Source organism: Mesoplodon mirus (genome assembly GCF_964341445.2).
Source record: "Mesoplodon mirus genome assembly, chromosome: 10".
Taxonomy (NCBI): Eukaryota; Metazoa; Chordata; class Mammalia; order Artiodactyla; family Ziphiidae; genus Mesoplodon; species Mesoplodon mirus.
In genome coordinates, this window is record NC_138986.1 from 64062354 (window position 1) to 64082892 (window position 20539).

The following is a 20539-nucleotide window of genomic DNA, read 5'->3' on the forward strand; positions in this document are numbered from 1 at the left end:
GCCAAAGAAAATGTACACCACTGAAAAGCTTATTCTGATGACATGTAAACGAGGTTTTGGTCATTAACAAATGTGTATACACACACATGTATATCTTATTCTTAATAAGGGTTTATTTTCATTATTGAAAAGGTCTGATTGTGGGCTATAACTATCCCATACTTCCTTATGAATCATTTCTATAAATAGTTCATCATTAAAGTGAGACTATAGTCACGTAGTTGACCTTATAAATAGGTAGCCTTTAGCTCTAGATTCATGGAAAATGGAGATGGAGTCAGATTACTTGATAGACCACATGAGAAAGTATGTGTTTTTTTCTAAAACAATCAAAATATTAATTTCCCCACCACCCAAAATAGAAGAGATTGCATTGCTTCATCTGTATTTTTCTGTCAACTTAATATGTAATATTTTAAAAAGAACGTGTGTTGTTGGACCTCTTCCCATTTTGGTAGTTATTTCATTTTTTTTTACAATGATACGTTCCTTCTAAATGACTTAACCTTAATGTCTTTCTGTTTAGCTGGTGTATATAAAATAGAGAGTATAAATTATGGAAATTGGTCATTTCTAAATGATTGAAATTGAATAAAATCTGTCAATATTTAAAAGCCTAACATTTGCCAGCATTTATTATAGACAGCCCTGGAATTCCACATTGAAATGACAATTTATGTTCCTGCCAAAGCTTCAGAGGAATTGATCTCAGGCTAGCTGTACAGCAGCTTCATCTAAGGACCATTTGAAAAATAATGATGCCTGAATCTGATCTCAGGATCAGAGTATTCTGGAATGAGTCCCAGGCATCAGTAAGTCTAATACAAACAAACTAAATATAGGATAATAATAAATAAATAAATATATATATATATATATATATATATATATATATATATATATATATTTCTTACCATGTCACAAGAGTGGTTTTAAGTATTTAACATGTATTTATATACTGATTTCCAGAACAATTCTATTTATGAAATATGCACTCTGATTAAAGCTATTTTAAAGCTGAGAAAACTGATGCTCAAGAAGTTTGTTTCCTTGTTCAAGATTGCGCAATTTGCAAATAAACGCTGGAACCTAGGTGCACACCCAGTAGACTAGCTCATGAGCCCATGCTCTTCAGTCCCTGGGTCTACTGCTTCTCCAAACGTCCTGCCTTCAAGGAGCATCAGAATAGCTGAGGAGATAAACAACTATGAAATAATTAAACATTACATTGTATAATACTATCAGCAAGAGAAATAGGATTTGGGGGAAAAAATAATAAAATAATTCTGTATTAGCCGAAGCAGAGGAAGAATGATTCAGTGAGTTGTAACTTTTTTGTGGAGTCCACTAGAGAGAAAATCATGGATCCAATCTTGAACCTGGCTCTGTTATTATTTAAGATAATAGGAGAGGACTATAGTTATTTATAAGCATCTGGTCAAATATATCAGTAGTATTTCCACAGAATGGAATACAACACAGCTGATTAAAGAGTGATACAGATATGTATATGTTGAATGATACAAGTTATAAAATACAAGACAAATGAAAAACATCACGGTTTTGAACTATTAGAATAATATCATCCCTGTTTTTAAAATATGCATACTTTCATATATATCTAGACTCTTTCTGTGAGGATACCAAAGAAACTACTAAAAGTAGTTCCTTTAGGGAAGGGTAACTTTGTAACATGGGAACCAGGTTCAGAAGAAGTCTCCCTTTTCACTATATTCTCTTTTGTACTGTTTGAATTTTGTTGCATATAGTATGCGTTTGCCATTTTAAAAAAAGTAATTTTAAAAATCTGTGCTCAGATTGACCTCTTCTGGTATCTGCAGGTTCTAGGACTCCTACCTATTGAGTAGATCCCTAAGAGTCTTTTCATCATTATGGCCCATCATGGATTCTCAACAAATGCTAAGTGTGTGACTTAGCTTTCCTGCTTCTAGTGCCTGCTCTCAAGAAGTGCCAGCACCCAGAATTATTGCAGCGTCATTGAAAAAAATAGGGATTAGAATTTGAAAAACGTGATTGAATCCAAAATCTGCCCCTTTCTGAGTGGATGCTACTTAATCTCTGTAACCCTTAGCTTTTCCACCAATAAGTAGAACGACACTACCTACCTGCACGGTTGCAGTAGGGAAGAAAGGAGGTATTTATTTATTTATTTATTTACTTATTTACTTATAGCAAACTGTAAGTTTCTATAGAAATGCCACCATGCCCTGCATCGAGTAAATGCCAAACAAACATTTGTTGAGTAGAACTGAGCTAGTAAAAAGTATTAACTGTTGATTGAAAAGATAGGTGACATGTATGACTCTATATCAAGGGCTCCTTAACCCTGCTGGACTGTCATTTAGTTATTCCTCTGTGGGTAAGACTGGTGTGAATAGTACAGCTAGTTCTGGGCAGCTGCCTAATTTATACCTACTGTTTTTACAATATTCTATTTTATTTACATCGATAGTTACAATTACATTGTAATTCTATGAAAATGCAAATGCACCTGGAGTTACAAATTAACGGCCTCATCAATTCACATTTTAGTCAGTACTTAAGCAGAAATGAGCAGGAGTCCAGATATCTTTTTAGAACCAATTGCCACAGTGGCTTTCTCCACAACCATCAGCTCTTTGCTCTTTAAAGCACTTTACATAGACTTTCCAGGAAGTGCGAAATCCTCTTGTAATTAATTAAACATCCAAACAATTGGTTACTAATCATCTGATGATGACAGAGGAAACTTTATTTTCAGAAAGCTGTATTAGCAGATCATTTTTGCAAAGATGTTGTGACTGTTGCTTTAAAGAACAGCGCCATCCTTAGTTGATCAAGTAGCAGAGTAGTGACATTTGTTGTTCTGTGAGGAGTGTTATTACCCTACTGAAACGATATTGACTTTACTCACAGTATATACTTGACTGGCACCCCAATCACGATGCTTTCTTTTTCCTGCTTTGTCAGTTCAATATCATTCATTTTTTGTTACAGAACTTTCAGATCTTATTTTTTTAGCTCTTATTCAAGTTGTCTTTTCAGTAATTGTTCTTAAATATATTTAGAAATCCATTCTGTGATATGTCTTATGTATTATATTGTGTATTTTACATTTTTGAATAAAACATCATCATTCTAATTGGTAGGTGATAGCTGGCAATGCAAAAAGCATAATGTAATTTTGAGAAAGATCAATTCATTTCCCACTGATTTTTTCAACTGCTTATTATAAAATGAGATTTATGTTTGTTTTAGCCACAAATCATGTTTCTCTCCAACCAAAAACAATTTGACAGGTACGTATTGCAAATGGATTGCTCATAATTCCTGCAGACTCAATTGCCCTTAATTCCTGTGCTTTAATTTTTAGATAAAATTTTATATTTATTGCTCATGATATTATTACTGACCCTTTTTTGTTCACAGCCAGGAAATTGAAGTTTAGTGAAATCACGTTAGAACTTTTTACATATTCCTAAATACCCTAAAAATTGAATTGATAAGTTACATGATACTCCACTGGATCATGTATACTTTTGGTCTACTCTTTTGTTATTGGAATAAATTTACATGTGTTTTTATACGTTTGTCCTGTAGTGCAAAAATGAAACACCTATGGGGAAGAGTAAGAAGGCTAAAAGTTGTGTATTATAAAATCCTAAACTCCTAATAATACACACATTTGTTATTTCAAAGGATGACAAAAATGAACTCCATACTATAAAGCAAGAAAAGTGTTCAGTAAAAGTCTGTTATTCTATAATTGTCAGATTTGCATTTGATTGTGATCTAAAGATTTCTTCATTTTCACTTTTTGTATTTACCTAATGGAAATCTAACAAGTGTCAAGAGATGTAACAATTTGAGGTGTGTGGTAAAAGGTCATTTCATACTTGTTGACCTATCTTTCTTGATTGTATTATTTAGAAATACAAATATTATTTTTCCACTCACCATTCTTCGTTGAAATTTAGTGGGAGAATTTGTGTAGTGAAAATAATGACTAGTATAAATAAATTACTTTTAAAATCCAAAATCAAATTCATGAACTCCATTGAAGTATTACCACACACAAAAAAAAAATTCTTCCAAATGTATGATGGAGAGTTCTTTTCTATAAAGCATTGTGTTTTGAGTCTTAATCAAGATCAAAATTCCTTGATTCCATGTTATTTCAACATAAATTTCAATATATCGCATTATTAAACTATCCTATCGCTAACCTTTTTTCATAGACTTTGTTAAAATTCCAGTAAGTCTATTCTTTCTTTACTGTATGTATTAGTTTTCTACTGCTACCATAAATAGTTACCACAAAAACTTCAAAAAACACTCATTTCTTATCTCCCAGTTCTGTGGGTCAGAGGTCTGGGCATGGCGGGGCTCAGCTGGAGCCTCAATTGCCAGCGTCTTGGGCTGAAGTCAAGTTGTCAGATGGGCTGGGCTCTTATCTGGAGCCTCTGGGGAAGATCCACTTCCAACCTCATTGATGTCAGAATTCCAGGCCTTTGTGCTGGTAGCATTGAGGTCTCCATTTCTCTGCCTCTGTCACCTAGGGCATGTCTTTGATCCTTAAAGGCTGCTGCCCCCATACCTTATGTTCCCCACATGACTCCTCCAGCAGTGGCAGGTTGATTCCTTCTCATGCTTCAGATCTCTCTGGCTTCACTTCTCGCAACATCTGTCTAGCCCTGGCTGGAGAAATCTCTCTGCTCGTAAGGACTGATGTGATTAGATTGGGCCCGCTTGAAAAAGTCCAATATAATATTTTTATTGTAAGGTCTATCACCTTAATTACATCTGCAGTGTCCCTTTTGCCTTGTTATGTTGCACATTCATACATTCCAGAGATTAGAGTATGGAGTTTGGAGGGCCATTCACTTACTATACTATGTTTTAAAATTGTCTTTTTCCTCACTTTGTGCTAGGAAATGTCTCCATACATATAGGTAAGCTTAACATTTTGGGGGGCATAGGGTGAGGGGGAATGGAGCCCTTATGAGTACATTTCATCTTGTAACTTAAATATAATTTTTGTACTTGGATTTCAATTAAAAATTGATTAAGATCAAAAATCATGCATAAGTGCTTGAAGCTCAAAATCTCGAAAATGTTGACTGGTTCAGGTCTGTACATAAACCCACCATTCTTACTGATTATTTTTTAGTTCAAAGCCTCATACTAAACGATCCTAGCCCACAAATTTACATTTTAGCCTGTTATTTGACTTTTGCTTTTCTGTTGCATCAACTTTGTTTTTATACTGTTGAGATTTACCACTTTAAACCACAGAAACCATTTCTGTATTTCCTAAGATCGTCTTTCACTGTCATTTGTATAGATTCCAGATATGTCCCCAATAATTCTTGAAAATATTTAAGGGCAAAACGTTCCATCTGTTTCTTCAGTTGAAATTAATTTTTATATCTGAATATTTCTAGAAACTTAGGTGAGAAATTAATGTTAATCATTTTTTAGAAACCCTACTACAAATTCACGTTTAAAAGCTTGCCTCTCTGAATTTGTTTTCTTACATTTTCCAATGCAGGGAATTTACTTTTGTCGGTTACTATTTATTAGCTTCACATTAATTCTAATTACAAAAGATTTTATTTAACTTTGATAATTATGAAAGTTATAAATGTCATAATACCTTATGGGTTGTTAAATATGTATGTGATTCAATTAGTTGTATGCATATTCCTTTCAAAATGAACTTCAGATTGTAGTTAATTGAATATTTTGGTGTAAGAGCATATTCTTAGTGAAATTGTTACAGTGGGATTAATTTAGCAGATCAAATATATTAACCATAGAAATCAATGTTTTTTAATATTTCTTTCAATTTTACTTTTATGTATAACTATCTGCAAATCATGACTGTTAGAATCTGATTAGCTTAGAGATATTTTTGTTTATAAACTGTATATCTTATGAGTTATATATTCTCTATGCCTGAGATATTGAAACTCAAGGGAAAATATTATCAATTTTTATGTACCAAAGTGCTGTATTTGAAGGACATAGGTAGGGAAAGATTTTTCCTATCATGCAGTTTATCTATTCTCAAGGGCCATGTGCTAGTACTTCTGTTTCTGACTCTTTTAAACGTGTGGCTTGATACAGTATTAGCAAGGGATAAATTTTTAAAAATAAGAAATACACAGGAAATCAGGAGTATAGTCACTGACAGGTATGGCTCTTTGTACAAAAGAGGGAAAATACATCATAGAGTACTGCATTGCTAGTGCTGTGTTATGGGCTTCAAAATACTGTACATTTCAGATGTGTTTTTTGGTATCTTTCCCCCCATTTCCCAATTACCATCATTTTATTGGTAAAAGTTCTTTTTCCAGGATGAGATAATGAGTTTAATGTTAATGTGTAACTTGCAGAAATCATGTCTCATTTTATACTTAGATCTTGCTGCAACATACTAGAACTAAATAAGGTACATTTATACCCCAAGTCTCTGCCATATTTTGGAGGATTCAGTGTCTCACCTCTCTCATCTTGCTGTTTAGGTATAGGAGCTAAGCAAAGTGTTTTATAGTTTGACTTACACTGAAAATCACATTAAACTATGTGTGTTGTTTAAAGAAGACCTAGAGATTGGCACCTACTAGTGCTCCCACCTATTTCCATTTAACCTGTTTCCAAATGGCACACCTCATGCCGTAAACCCTGATCGGAGACCCAGCAGCCTTACTGAGTAATTTATGTATTGACTATTGCAGTATTCTCACCTGTGTTGCATTCTGTTTTTTACTAATTAAAATTAAAATACAGATTTTATGAATGGCGTTAAGTAAATTAGACTATTAGAGATTACTGGTTAAGTAGACTCTCATCTCACCATTAGCTGGGGAATGTGTTTCCCAGGGCTATGGCTTGGGGATGCAGCTTCTTAAATCACACATTTGGCTGGGATGCTAAAAATGTTATGGGTGGAGAGATAAATTACTTTAGAAACAAGTTCTTCTTCACTGCATGTACCCAGGTTTTAAAAGTCGTGGCAAAAATAAGATTCTTTATTAGAAATTGGCTTCATTGGAAACATATCAGAAACGCATTTAGTCTGTAAACACAGTCTGTTGAGTACTTCAGCTGCATGCCCCTAAAGGGAAAGTTGTTCCACTTAATCCGCCCTCGTTATGCTTTTGTTAGTAATCTGAGAGGAAATGGGAGTCATGCATCTTCCAGGTCCTTCCCTCAAAATCGTCAAGCCAGACAACAGTGACAAAAGTTTTTTCTAGACGTTGATATAAGAAAATATTAAGAAGTGGAAGAAACAAAATAAAGCCAAAGGGATAAACATCAGAAGCTTGCTTAAACAGCTTTAGACCCATATAATTGCTTTTCTGTCAGCAGGATTATTAACAATTTTGGACATCTGAAAATTAAATTAACAGCCTGAAAACATTTTACAGAATGAGCTAGAGCATGATACATGAAACATAATGACCCCACTGAAATTCAGCCAAGCCAATGCAGCTACTCATTTAGACAGAGAAGATAACTAGTTAATCGTCACTGAACAAATTAGACAGAGCAAATTAGTTTGCTACATTCCACAGTCTTAGCTACCAAAAAGAGTATATGCCACTAATTAGGATGAAAGAACTCTAGCATGTTATTATCTGTATATAGAGAGAAAGCAAAACTGTAGCTTGAATTGCTTCTATCAAAGCTTGAAGCCTAGGTTACGTAGGGATAAATTACATGTGGAAGAGTCTGTGTGTGTATGTGTGATCACGCACATGTTTAAGTAACAGAAGCCTTAACATTTTCTTGCACCTTAACCTAATGAAGTGTAAAACACCCACACACACACACACATGCACAGACACACACGTGAAATGTAAAAACTTTCTTTAAAAGTTTGATTCCTTTAATTGAAATGAAAGTAGCCATTTAATATACTTTATCTGGCACAGTATTAAGTTATTTGCTTCTTGTAAAAAGTGTATTGCTGTTGCATGTGAAATAAATATTTGGACTTAGAAATCATATTTTGTAGCCTTAATTAGCATTCCTTTGCTTAATTGTCATTCTCAGCCCCATCATTTCCATTTTTCACTAACTTGAACAATGCTATCTTCTGCTGTTTGCACTTTAATTTAAATTTCTATTAAGGTTTATGAACAGTAATAAGGTCCTGTTTGAATATTCATTAGCTTCTGAATTGTGAGCTACGAAAAGGTGCTTTCTTTTACTTTAATGAAACTGGCACAGCATGGGACTGATCAGTTGTGACATTTGATTTGAGGCATCCAGTGAATTTTCTCATTGTTTATTGACACATCTTGTCCAAACAGCTCCCTCGCAAGTGAGCGGAGTAATGAAGGAGAGAGTGCTGCAGCGGAGTGTGGAGCTTTCCTGGCAGGAACCGGAGCATCCCAATGGAGTCATCACCGAATATGAAATCAAGTATTACGAGAAAGTAAGTGCTAAGAACACTTATGTACAACCATGTACGATGCTCGGTGTGTCTTGTGTCATCCTACTGCACTGTCGACTAAAGCTGGTCATTATAACAGCTATTTGGAGGTACTTCAAAATAGATAGTTAATTTTAGCCACTTTTAATAACCCTCTCCCTGAATCTCTGGTTCATGATTATAATGATAGTTTCTGTGTATTAAGTTTTTGTGTTACACAGATGAAAATATTCTACTAGTATGTTTAGGTATTCAAGTTTTGATGTCCTAATGATTAGATGTAGGATGTTTAGTACCACAGAAACCACAGAACCCAATGTGGTATTTTTTTCCCCTCTGTGTTTTTGAAAATGTTTCTTTTAGGGTGTCTGTTTGAGCCCTTGATGATTTATTTTATGTATGTGGTTTCGGTGATAATGACGTGACCTCAAGTAATTTTGTAATTTGAAAAAAATAAGAATATTTTCTGTAATAAATGTGTAGTGTTCTCCAAACTTCAGAGTCAGGTGATAATATTTCACCCCTTTAAATTCCTACTGAAATTTATTTCATATATGTTATACTAATTATGTCTACTACTTCTTTATACCCTTCTCTCCATGAAAAAAAATAGCATGGCTAAAACTCAAGTACTGCCCCTTTAATCCCCTATAAGGGCTAAATTTTAGTAAATGATGACATATCTCAGTGTATGAGTGCATTTATTTCTGACCCATCTAGAGAAAGATAGACAGACAGACAGACACAACTCTGTTCACAAATTATTTTCTAGGCTCTACCTCTCAGAAAGACCTGATTCAAGGTTTGAAACATGGAAACTATTATTATTACTAATCGTAATAATAATAATAAGTGTTACTATTGTTGACTTAATTAGCTGAAGTACTCTAATATACATAACCATTTTAACCATTTAGACAGAATTTCAAAATGGAAACATAAAGCTTTGGAAATATTTGGGGACTGAATTGACTTGATTGAATCATTTAAATGCATACAGTGCCTTGGCAATAGACACTTTTTTTTCACTTTGATGGAAAAACAGATAGTTTAAGATTAGTTTCAACGTTCAGACTGAGTTTACAATATTTTTACTTATTATTTCCTTTATGAATGAGTAACTTCCATAGCCAAAGTTACATTTTAAATACCTCATTTTTGTACCAGAGAATATATTTCTTGTCTCAGCAAATGTATTTCTAAGGGGATCCTTGTTTTTACTGTTGGGTTTGTTATGTCTGTTTTCCAGTGAACTCTGACAGTTATAAGTCCCTTCTGAAATTTCATCAGGTTTCAAAAGCAATGAAATACATTTAAAAAATATAAGTTAGGTGGTAAGTGAGAGTAAAGTTTCTTACAATGCAACACAATATTTTGCAAATCCTTTCTCTGGAATAACTTTGTTCAAATAGTTACTTTTCGATTTTACATGACAGAAACAGTGTATCTACATTCACTGAATTTTACAAATTACAAAATAATCTTACAAATAATACTATTGCTTTATAATGTATGTAAGCCTGTGGTCTAATGTTTATATCATTATGTCTTCTAATATCAGTTATGCCTAGTTCTTTTATTTGAGACAAATATATATTTATAATATCAACTCTCAGTTTTATAAGTGATTATAATGAAGACAATTACAAGTCAGCTTCACTAAATCCAGTTTAAGTATACATTTATTTACGCTTTTGCAAATATCATCGTGAAGGTAAATCAAACAACCAAACCAACATTTTCAGATTTCACTGAATAGTTTTATTTCTAGACACAGTTGAGCGCAGGTATTTATTATTGAACAAGTAAGAACCCATCTAGAATTGTATATTTTGATGAGTAGTTTTTATAACTTTTTTCATAAACAACACATTAGAATCATATCAACTAAACTTTACATTTTTATTCATTTAACTATTGTTTTGATGGAGTGTTTTATATTCTTGATTTTTTAATTATTCCATTCTTAAGCTTATCATATGTAATATGATGAACACACTTTTAAACTCTACAAGCCTCAGTTTTCATATCTGAAAAATGGGGAAATTGAACTGAGATGTTTAAAATATTGCCAAATCATAAATTATATGATAATTTAAGTTTTATATTTGACATTAACTTTTATAGTAATAGTTTTAACTTCAAATGCTATTTTGTGAAATGGTTTTTTGTTTTGTTTTGTTTTTGCGGTACGCGGGCCTCTCACCATTGTGGCCTCTCCCGTTGCGGAGCACAGGCTCCAGACGCGCAGGCTCAGCGGCCATGGCTCACGGGGCCCAGCCGCTCCGCGGCACGTGGGATCTTCCCGGATCGGGGCACGAACCCGTGTCCCCTGCATCGGCAGGCGGACTCTCAACCACTGCGCCACCAGGGAAGCCCGTAAAACTGCTTTTATTCTGTGAGAAATACATTTTTTTTTTAGCCGCACCGTGTGGCATGCACGACCAGGGATCGAACCCGTGCCCCCTGCAATGGAAGCACAGAGTCTTAACCACCGGACCGCCAGGGAAGTCCCCTGAGAAATGCAATTTTTAATGAAAACAATTGATATGTCACTATCCTGGTGGTATTAGCTAAGTTTCTTGATTTTATAGATTTCTTTATTTTTAGCCTGTGGCTTTTTGCTTGTTGAATAACATTCAGGAACAGTATTAAGAGAACCACATTACAAAGTGAAGACCTCTGCTAAACTGTAGATTTTACAAGTGTACTTATGTTTTGGTCAAAAGGACCTTTGATTATATTTATGGCTAAATAGTTCTTGCCACTGTGCCCTCTACCAACAAAGCAAAGGCTCAAAACATCATAAATGTTTTTAAAAAATTATTTCTCTTTGAAATTTATAGAACAAAGGCATGTGCTCACATTTACATTTTATATTATCTGAGAAACAACTCAGTGTTCCAATATTCCACAGGGTACAATGTAGCCTTTATAAAAACAATGCAGCAAATTGAAATAAATTGCAAGAATTGGCTGTCAAATTGCCTGGTTGCAATCACAATTAAATATTCCCTGTATTGTTTCTAGGATCAAAGGGAGCGGACCTACTCGACATTAAAAACCAAGTCCACTTCGGCTTCCATTAACAACCTGAAGCCAGGAACAGTGTATGTTTTCCAGATTCGGGCTTTTACTGCTGCTGGTTATGGAAATTACAGTCCCAGACTTGACGTTGCTACACTAGAGGAAGCTACAGGTAAAATGTTTGAAGGTAATTACCATCTTTGGTTTGGATTCTTACTCTCTATAACTCTGGCATATTTTCTTTTCAGTACTGGGGGCGATGATTTAGTTCAAGATGATTTTTACTTTTAAAGGTGAATGTCTATGCATATGTATATGTATATTCTTTGTAAAGGTTATTCAGAATAATAATTTAAAATTTCCAGTTTTGTTTTGTGATGTTATACCCTTGTGACTTAAATTCGTTTCTTTAAAACAAACTGGGTTTATTTTGAAAAGATGAAGTCAGAAACAGAAGCAGGACTTGTTCAAATGTGTATTGATACAGACTGTTTTGGTACACCCCAAAATAATCTTACTCTAGTTGTCAAAGCTGCCCCAAAATGAAGCCAAATGAAGCCAGGAAAACTCCCAAATGAAGTCAGGATATACACCAGGGTGGGCCAGAGAAAGCTGGTTTATAATAATCATGGTTAATTCAAGCTACTTACCTTTTAGCAATGATTTCAAAACTTGCCATTCAAGAAGAAGATCTTAGACCTTGTCATTCTTTTTATTTTTGTCATCTTTTTTCATTTTTATGAAATATTTCCAACATACTAAATGACATATTTAAAGTATATGTGAAATATTAAGAAGAATAATTAATTGAATATCTCTGTATCTACCACTCAGCTTAAAAATAGAACATTAGCAATATCTCGAATCCCCTTTATCACTTTGTGTTTTATAAGGCAGCATAGGAACATAACAAAAATACATGTGTCTATAGTATATCACAAATAAGCAGATGTATCTTAGGATGCACGTCCCAGTCTATTGTCAGAGTGCAAGTTTAGAACAGCTTGAGTACCTCTGCTGGTTGTTATTCAGCTAGGTTGAAGCCTCAGGGTGTGTTTCTGTGTTTTGGAAGTTTTTGATTTCTCTCGATATTACTCAGGCTCAAGGTTCACCAAGCTGTTGCCTCCTCCTCTCCTTACCAATCTAGTGTTCCTGTGGAATTCTACACAAATAGTAGCTAAAAAATATTATATGATTTTTTCTCAATTTTTAATAGAAAAATTTTTAAATAAATTAAATCAATACAATTTTGTTCAAAGAGTTATTTTGACTTCAGGAGAATATTTTTCTAGCTCTTTTAAAAGGTAGAATAAATTGGTAAATTCTTTTGCATTAGCTAATGCTTATTAAGTCTGCTAACAGTAGTCTTTTTTCAAAATATTTTGTTATATTTTTAAATTAAGCAGTAACTCTCAGAGCCTCAAATAATAAAACATATGTTGAAATAAATTTGAAATATAAATCGTCTATATAGAATTATAGACACAAAAGTCATCAATTGAAAAAGATTTCACATAATATGATGTGATAAACATTGCCATTATTCTCTGTCATCTTTTTTAAATGGAGTGTGTAAGATTAAAACTGAGAATATCTAAGTTCAATGACCCCGAAAAATTACAGTGTTTTACACTAATATTTCAACATTTAAACATTTGAGTCGTCTTCTGTTAAATGTGTTGCCGTAGTTTTTCATTTAGACTGATCTCTTGATATTTTACTTTGTAATTTTTAATATAATAAAACAAACTCTGTTTTTTCCATATTCTAATAAATAGTTCAAACTTAAAGAACCATCAATCAGCTATACTTACCCAAACTTTATTTATCAGTTAAAAGTTTAGGTTTGAAAACTTTCAAAAATGAGTTTGTACATTTTCCTGACTTCGTAAATTAAGAATATTGGGTCAAACTATTATTTATTAGTGCTGAGGTTCATAGATATTATTTTCATTATTTAAAAATGAAGTAACTAACCCTCAGAGAATTTGAGATGAAGTAGTAGAATATGAATGAGCACATGAAATTAATGTTAAAAATGAATTTTGCATTAGAAAGGATTTGGTGATTTTTTTATGATCAGAATATTCTCTCCACTGGAAGGTAAAGTTGATGAAAGAACAATCCATATCTCCTTTTCTTACTTTAGTCTTGCCAGTGCCTAATATAGTGCTTGAGGCATAGAAGGCAGTCAGTAAGTAAGCAAGAAATGAATACCTCACAGTCATGAAAAAAACAGATTATCAGGATCAGTTAGAGCTAATAGATATATTCCTGGTTTCACGTTTCAGCTCTGCCATGTCCATTTGTGTGACTTTGGATGAGCTACTTCTCTGTGCAAAAGTTGCTAGGATAGGGCTTCCCTGGTGGCTCAGTGGTTGAGAGCCCGCCAGCTGATGCAGGGGACACGGGTTCGTGCCCCAGTCCAGGAAGATCCTACATGCCGTGGAGCGGCTGGGCCCGTGAGCCATGGCCGCTGAGCCTGCACGTCCGGAGCCTGTGCTCCACAGCGGAAGAGGCCACAACAGTGAGAGGCCCACATACCGCAAAAAAAAAAAAAAAAAAGTTGCTAGGATAGCAGTACCCAACTCTCAGAGTAGTATGAGGGTTAAATAAGGTAATGTACACAAAGTGCCAAGTACAGTGCCTAGAACACAGACAGTCTTGAATGTCAGCTTTTCTTATTTAGGACAACCATTCTCAAGCCTTTTGGTCACAGGAACCCTTACAAGCTATTAAAAACTATTGAAGATCCCCAAATAGATTTTGACTATTTGGGTTATATTTATTTATGTTCACCACTTTAGAAATTAAAACTGAGAAATTTTTTAAACACAAGTATACACAACACACATTTCATTAGCCATCAGAGTGATATTATCCCCTGTCATGTAAGTTCTTGGGAAACTCAACTGTGCACCTGTAAGCATGTGAGAGTGAAAAAGGCAAATAACATTAAATGAAAATAGTGTTGACCTTGCAGATTCCCTGGAATGTTCCTGAGGAACCCTTAGGGTTTCCCAGACACCTTTTAAGAACTACTGATTTAGCACACGTTACTGTGCTAAGAATTAGGGATGTACAGAAACACATGACACAATTGATGCTCCCAGTTAGTGAAAGAGAGAAACTTGTACACAAGTTCTGACCATACAATTGAGCACTGGTAGAGTGCATGGCCCAGTGCTATCAGAGTGTCAGTAAACAGTGATCCTCTGTGCTAGGAAGGAGGGCAAGAAGGAAGATGCCACCAAAGAGAAGCTACCTGAGCACTGTTTGGAAAGAGAACTCAGATTATTCCATCGCACATACATCCAAAAATCCGCTTCTGTACAGAGCCAATGCTACTGTTTTCACAATTTTTAAATCATAGTGTAGTGATTATGACACATATAAATTACTTTTAAAATGTATTATCCATGAATTAGATGAAAATATGAACCATAAATTTTGACTATGTTAAGATTAAAGTGTGACCCTGAATATATATAAAAACATGTAAGTAAATATTCACAAACTCTAATTCATCATTCACCTGAGTTCAGTTTTCTCATTGGAGTTCTGTTTCTGACGGTATGAGCAGAACAGAGCCTAAGACAAGCAAAAAATTAGACCCACGGGACAGATTGAATGAAAACAATTTCTACACATAACGTGTTTAATTTTTTCCTTTCTCATGAACAAAACTACTCCATTCTTTTTCCTCTCTTAATATATACTAAAAGACAGATAAAAACAAAAAACGACCAAACCAAGAAAAATACTTGAAGGCATCTTTTCTCTGTTTAATCATAATAGGCTGTAATTCAGAAATTAAAGCTGTAAAGTTGCTTTCTTTTTCTTCTTTTTCTTTTTCCCTTGTTTCATTCCCTCAGGGAGCAAATCAGCAGGTGCTGAATTACGGAGTGTGTATAATACCTCTTTTCAGAAACCAATACACCAGAGCTATATTTACTGTTTTTCAACGTAAGAGCTATCTATAGTTAGCATAGGTATACAAAATTAAGAGATGAGTTGTCAAAGGAGGGAGACGTAGATAAACTAGAGAAAGGCCAATCAGAAAAATGTATGCTTCCTGTTGGGGCAAGACACACTCTGCCTACATAAAATTTACTGCTCTGGAGAGTGAGTCCCTTGCCACACCAAGAAGGAGTAGTATTTTCCATCCTACCTTAAAGATTACAGCTGTTGATTTTTTTCAGAAATAAGCAAACTATATTAGTTTGATATTATATGATTATCAATTTGCAACTGGATCAGCGATTGGAATATATATTTTCATTGTGTTGCATTCTTTTGATTATTTTATGAAGTCTATACTGGTATTGAAAATATAATGCTCTGGGGAAAATGTGACAGTTGTGAATTGTCAGATAAGTAAAACTTCACTAATTTGGAAAAAGGCCGTGTGACTCGATGAAGAATCAGAATTAGAGGCTGCTTTTTTTTTTTTTTCTTTTTGCGGTACGTGGGCCTCTCACTGTTGTGGCCTCTCCCATTGTGGAGCACAGGCTCCGGACGCGCAGGCTCAGCGGCCATGGCTCACGGGCCCAGCCGCTCCGCGGCATGTGGGATCCTCCCAGACCGGGGCATGAACCCGTGTCCCCTGCATCGGCAGGCGGACTCTCAACCACTGCGCCACCAGGGAAGCCCAGAGGCTACTTTAAAGGACATATAAACATATACTGTTCCCAAAGAGACTCTCAGAAAGGTTCAGCTGGGCTTGCCTTAATGAGCGTAGAAGAATCACTTAGCATTGTACAGGAAGCGACACAGCATTGTACAGGGTTCCTTTTTTACACACCAGGAAAACAGATACAGAGGGATCAAATACCTCACTGAGGGAAAAATAGGGATTTCATAGCAATTGTAGATGAAAGATCTTTATCTTTTGATTTATAACTAAGTTTCCAACAATTAAGCAGGAGATAGCCATTCAATAAGGCATTTTGTAGGGATCTTTTCTAGCTGAAGAATATAAAATAGATGAAAGTATTGTCCTTACCACTTATTTAAAATGCAAAAATAAATGTTTATTTAAATTTATATTACAATAGAATGCATTTAAATTAAAGGTGAATTTAATAGCATAGCTGTCTTGTTTATAAGATTTTGTTTAACCTCTCTCAAGTGCTTGCAAGATATTGAGTGTTTTCTTGAGCTTTTTTTTTTTTTTTTTTTTTTCTGTTTATAGCTACGGCAGTCTCCAGTGAACAGAACCCTGTTATTATAATTGCCGTGGTTGCAGTGGCCGGGACCATCATTTTGGTTTTCATGGTCTTTGGATTCATCATTGGAAGAAGGTAGAAGAAAAAATTTGTTCTAATCTCTAACATAAAATGTGTTGACTTTTCAGAATTATGTCAGCCTATTACTTATTGTTTAGTTTAGAATGTTAAATAGGAAATGAAGACATTTGTTGTCTCATATGAAACATTGAAGGTCAAAAAATTTCCATTCTCCCAAGGTCAGAATGTAGTGTGAGCTTGATCATTGCCTTTAGTTTAAGAGGAATGTAATTGCTATTGGGTGACTTTTTATTAGCTATTTTCAGAGTTAGATTTTTGTAATAAATATAGAAGACACCTGGGGAAAGATTTACTCTTAGTTAATGGTTTGTGGAAACCATTTAAAATCTGTTGTTGTTGGTTTTTTTTCAGAAAAAATATAAGCAAATATTCACTCATTGATAAATCTAAATCTATGAAATATGTCCCTTCCACAATGTCTCACACAAAGACTTTATATTCTCTGCTTTTTTTAAATCATGTGAACTGCTATATTATTATTGAGTTCAGAACTATGGACAGAAAGTTTATGTATTTTGTTTATAGCTCTAACTAGCATGTTGTTAAGTAATTAAGGTATATGATACTGAATTTTAAATATATGAAGTGAGATTATTGGTTGAGAATAATCATCAAAAATCTGATTTTTTTCCAGGCACTGTGGTTATAGCAAAGCTGACCAAGAAGGGGATGAAGAGCTTTACTTTCATTGTAAGTGTTTGGCTTTTCTTTATTATTATTTACCCCAATTAATACAGAAACCTGGTTGTTAATATTGGCATGAATAAATTCCTAATGTATCAGGCTTGAAAATATATCATGAGCTCAAAATGTTACTTTAAAACATTTGAACAAGATATGCAGAATGAAGATCAGATGATGTGAATTTTTTAAAAATATATTCAAACATGTAATCTCTCATAAGAAATTTTAATATAACTGCAAGGATATTCAGTAGCTTTTATGTCACAAATGTTCCTTTTTCAAACTTTGCCCAAGTGTTTCATATCATTCTAATAATGATTGATTAAATGTTGCATGTGCCCATGTTGTAGCTCAGGAATTCATTTCAAGTTAGAAGGATAGGCCCTTCTTTTTCTATCCAATGAGTGATGATATAATGAAAGGCTAAGCTAAGGAGCCTCTTTCTCTCCATCTACTGTAAAATGTCCATCACAGATGATATTTCAAGGGACGTAAATAGTATAATAATAGGATTCAATCCTCTGATGTTTTCCTGTGGATCTGGGCTACCTGATTCTTAAAAGTTCATTTTAGAAATAATATGAGAAGAAAGCTCAGGGAACCAAAGAAAATAGATGCCTGACTGCATTAATTTTATCATTGTTGCATGTAGATGGCAAGTGAAAAACTGAGAGCCATGCAAGTAAATGTTGACTTCTTGCAGTCAAAGTAAAATCCTAACAGGGAAATGATTTTAGTTCTGATAATTGATTATGCTCTTATCCAAACCCATTATTCCTATTTTTAATCCTTGAAAATATTGAAAAATAATTTTATTTATTATTTTTCTTAGTAACCATAATCTTTATGAAAATTTCTCATGGGGAGATAAATTTCCTGTAAATGGCATAAGAATTACATCTATTTTTGTGTTATTTATCAAACTCTTATGTCAGTATCTAAGAAGATATTGTCATATACCCCTTCTAAAGTCACAGGAGTATGTAAGCATCAATCAGGGAAATGTGTGGTTGAAAAAACACAAATTGTGAACACCATTATTATCATGCCTAAGTTTCTTCAGTGTGTTATTAATTGTTGAACCAATAGTTCCCTTAACTTTAGTTTTCAAAAGAAAAGTGGTTTTACATATTACATATCCAAATTGATGATGAAACTCTGTAAAATTCCAACCACCGATGGCAGGAATGGTATTGGGACACTAGAAATTATAGTGAAAGGTAATGACCAAAGGGCGCTTTATCATGAAGTTTAAGTTTCAAGGCCCCTCACTTTCACAGACTCCTTTCAAGGGCCTGGAAGAGCCCTAGCAAGTTAGTGTGTAGAATATTTTTTCTTAAAGAAAGTATCCCAAATTGTAGAAAGTTCAAGCCCCACAAGACTTAAATCTGCTCCTGATTATGACTGAATACATGTGATTCTGCCCCTCCCCCCAGGATGATTTGATATGCTCCCAATGTCGGTGCGTCCTCTTGCTAATCTGGCAGTGATTTTGTGACAAGTCCCAGTAATGAGAGTACCATAGGCCGTTTACACCTAGAGGATATACAGAAAAAGTGGAAGTTACATTTTTTTCTCTTTCATGACATGAGAGAATACTTTTAACACTTCCCCAGACAGAAAGGAGAGGATCAAAACTTGAATGCATTAATTTTTGTATCTAGTTTAAAATGCATATAGAAGAGTGACATAAGACTATAGTGGCTGGAATCCTTGACTCTATCCATATGTGAATAATTTGATGGCAAAATCATTTAATAATACCTTAATCAGTATGTCACTTTTCTTTTCTTTATTGAGAATATCTGAGACATCCCCAAATGATCAAATGCTGCCTCTTAGTTTTTTTTACTTTTAGCTTGCAGGTTAATGCTGAAGGTAAAATAAAACATGGCTTACCTAAAACATGATGTATAGCCTAATGCTTAATTGTCATCACTCAGTTTTGATATTTTGATGCCATACCCTTTTTTTACATTTGACATCCAGTTTGTAATTAGAAAAAAATAAAGCTGCACGTTTTACCTGCTAACATAGAAAAGATAAGCTTGAGGTATATGTAAACAGTTTTCATCTCTACAGCAAAATATCAGTGGTGGTTTTAAGATGTTTAACATTCATGAGAAATGAAAATGAGACATTAAAACCCAAAAAGCTCATACTCTTAAATCAGGAAAAACAATAGACTAAAATATTCAGAAATTACATCAAAATTTTTCTTATTTTAAGGCATCCATTTTGAAACGAATAATGAAAAAAAATATAAAGTACACTTAAGATATCCTATCTTGGTAAATCCTTTATATTTTTGAATTACCCTTTTTACAAGGATACCTTTTCTTGTCATTTGATGAGAACCAGGTATTTTATTTGATTTTATGACTGTATTTACAATACGTAAAGTACAACACTGTGGTCACCAGCTATTTACAAGTTGGTGTCCTTTTATTCCTTTAGTATACAGACAATTTCCTTAGGTGCTAAGACACCAGATTGAATTTTTACAGAAACATGAAAGCAACCATTTTACTAGCTTTTAGAGCACTGAATTTAATAGAATGTCCAGTCATTTGTATCAGGTGCCCTCCACTCTCCATGGCCCCAAGTGTTACATTTAAAGGTATAAACACGATGGAGGAGTTTAGTGAAGCAATTCCAATTTACATTTTGTTTCCTCCTACCATTTCTTCTAACAATGTCTTTGAATCCAAGCTGGGCAGTATTTCATGTTTTTATGCCAAAATTGCTCTGGCCTGTCAAAATGTTTTATGACAGCTTGAATAAAGAACCATCAGAGACCCATTTGAGATGCAGAAGGCTACCTCCAATCCAGCTCTCTTATCACAAAACCAAACCAAAAAGAAAAAAACAAAAACAAAAAAACAATGAAAGAAAGGAAGAGAATAAAAAGGGAGAAGATGGCTCATTCTCCATCTGCCTACCAATCTAGGAGGTTAACCTATTGTTTTCTTCCCTTCTCTCTTTTTCTCTTCCCCTCCCTTCCCTGTACTCCTTTTTCTCTCTTTTCTCTTTCTATCCCCTCTCTCTTTTCTTCTTGTGTTTTTTTTTTTTCATG

General features: G+C 34.1%; 1 protein-coding gene across 4 annotated transcripts in view; it reads left to right on the top strand.

The window, feature by feature from the left end:
• The window catches only part of EPHA7 (EPH receptor A7), a 165021-nt gene that overhangs the window by 126246 nt on the left and 18236 nt on the right, over positions 1-20539 (top strand). For 2 of the 4 annotated variants that reach the window (XM_082634292.1, XM_082634293.1), the window contains exons 6-9: positions 8322-8446; positions 11474-11657; positions 16665-16773; positions 17414-17469. In XM_082634292.1, the coding sequence (XP_082490418.1) occupies positions 8322-8446; positions 11474-11657; positions 16665-16773; positions 17414-17469 (474 nt within the window). The remainder of the gene's footprint in view (positions 1-8321; positions 8447-11473; positions 11658-16664; positions 16774-17413; positions 17470-20539) is intronic. The other 2 variants (XM_082634294.1, XM_082634295.1) reach the window with 1 other exon arrangement.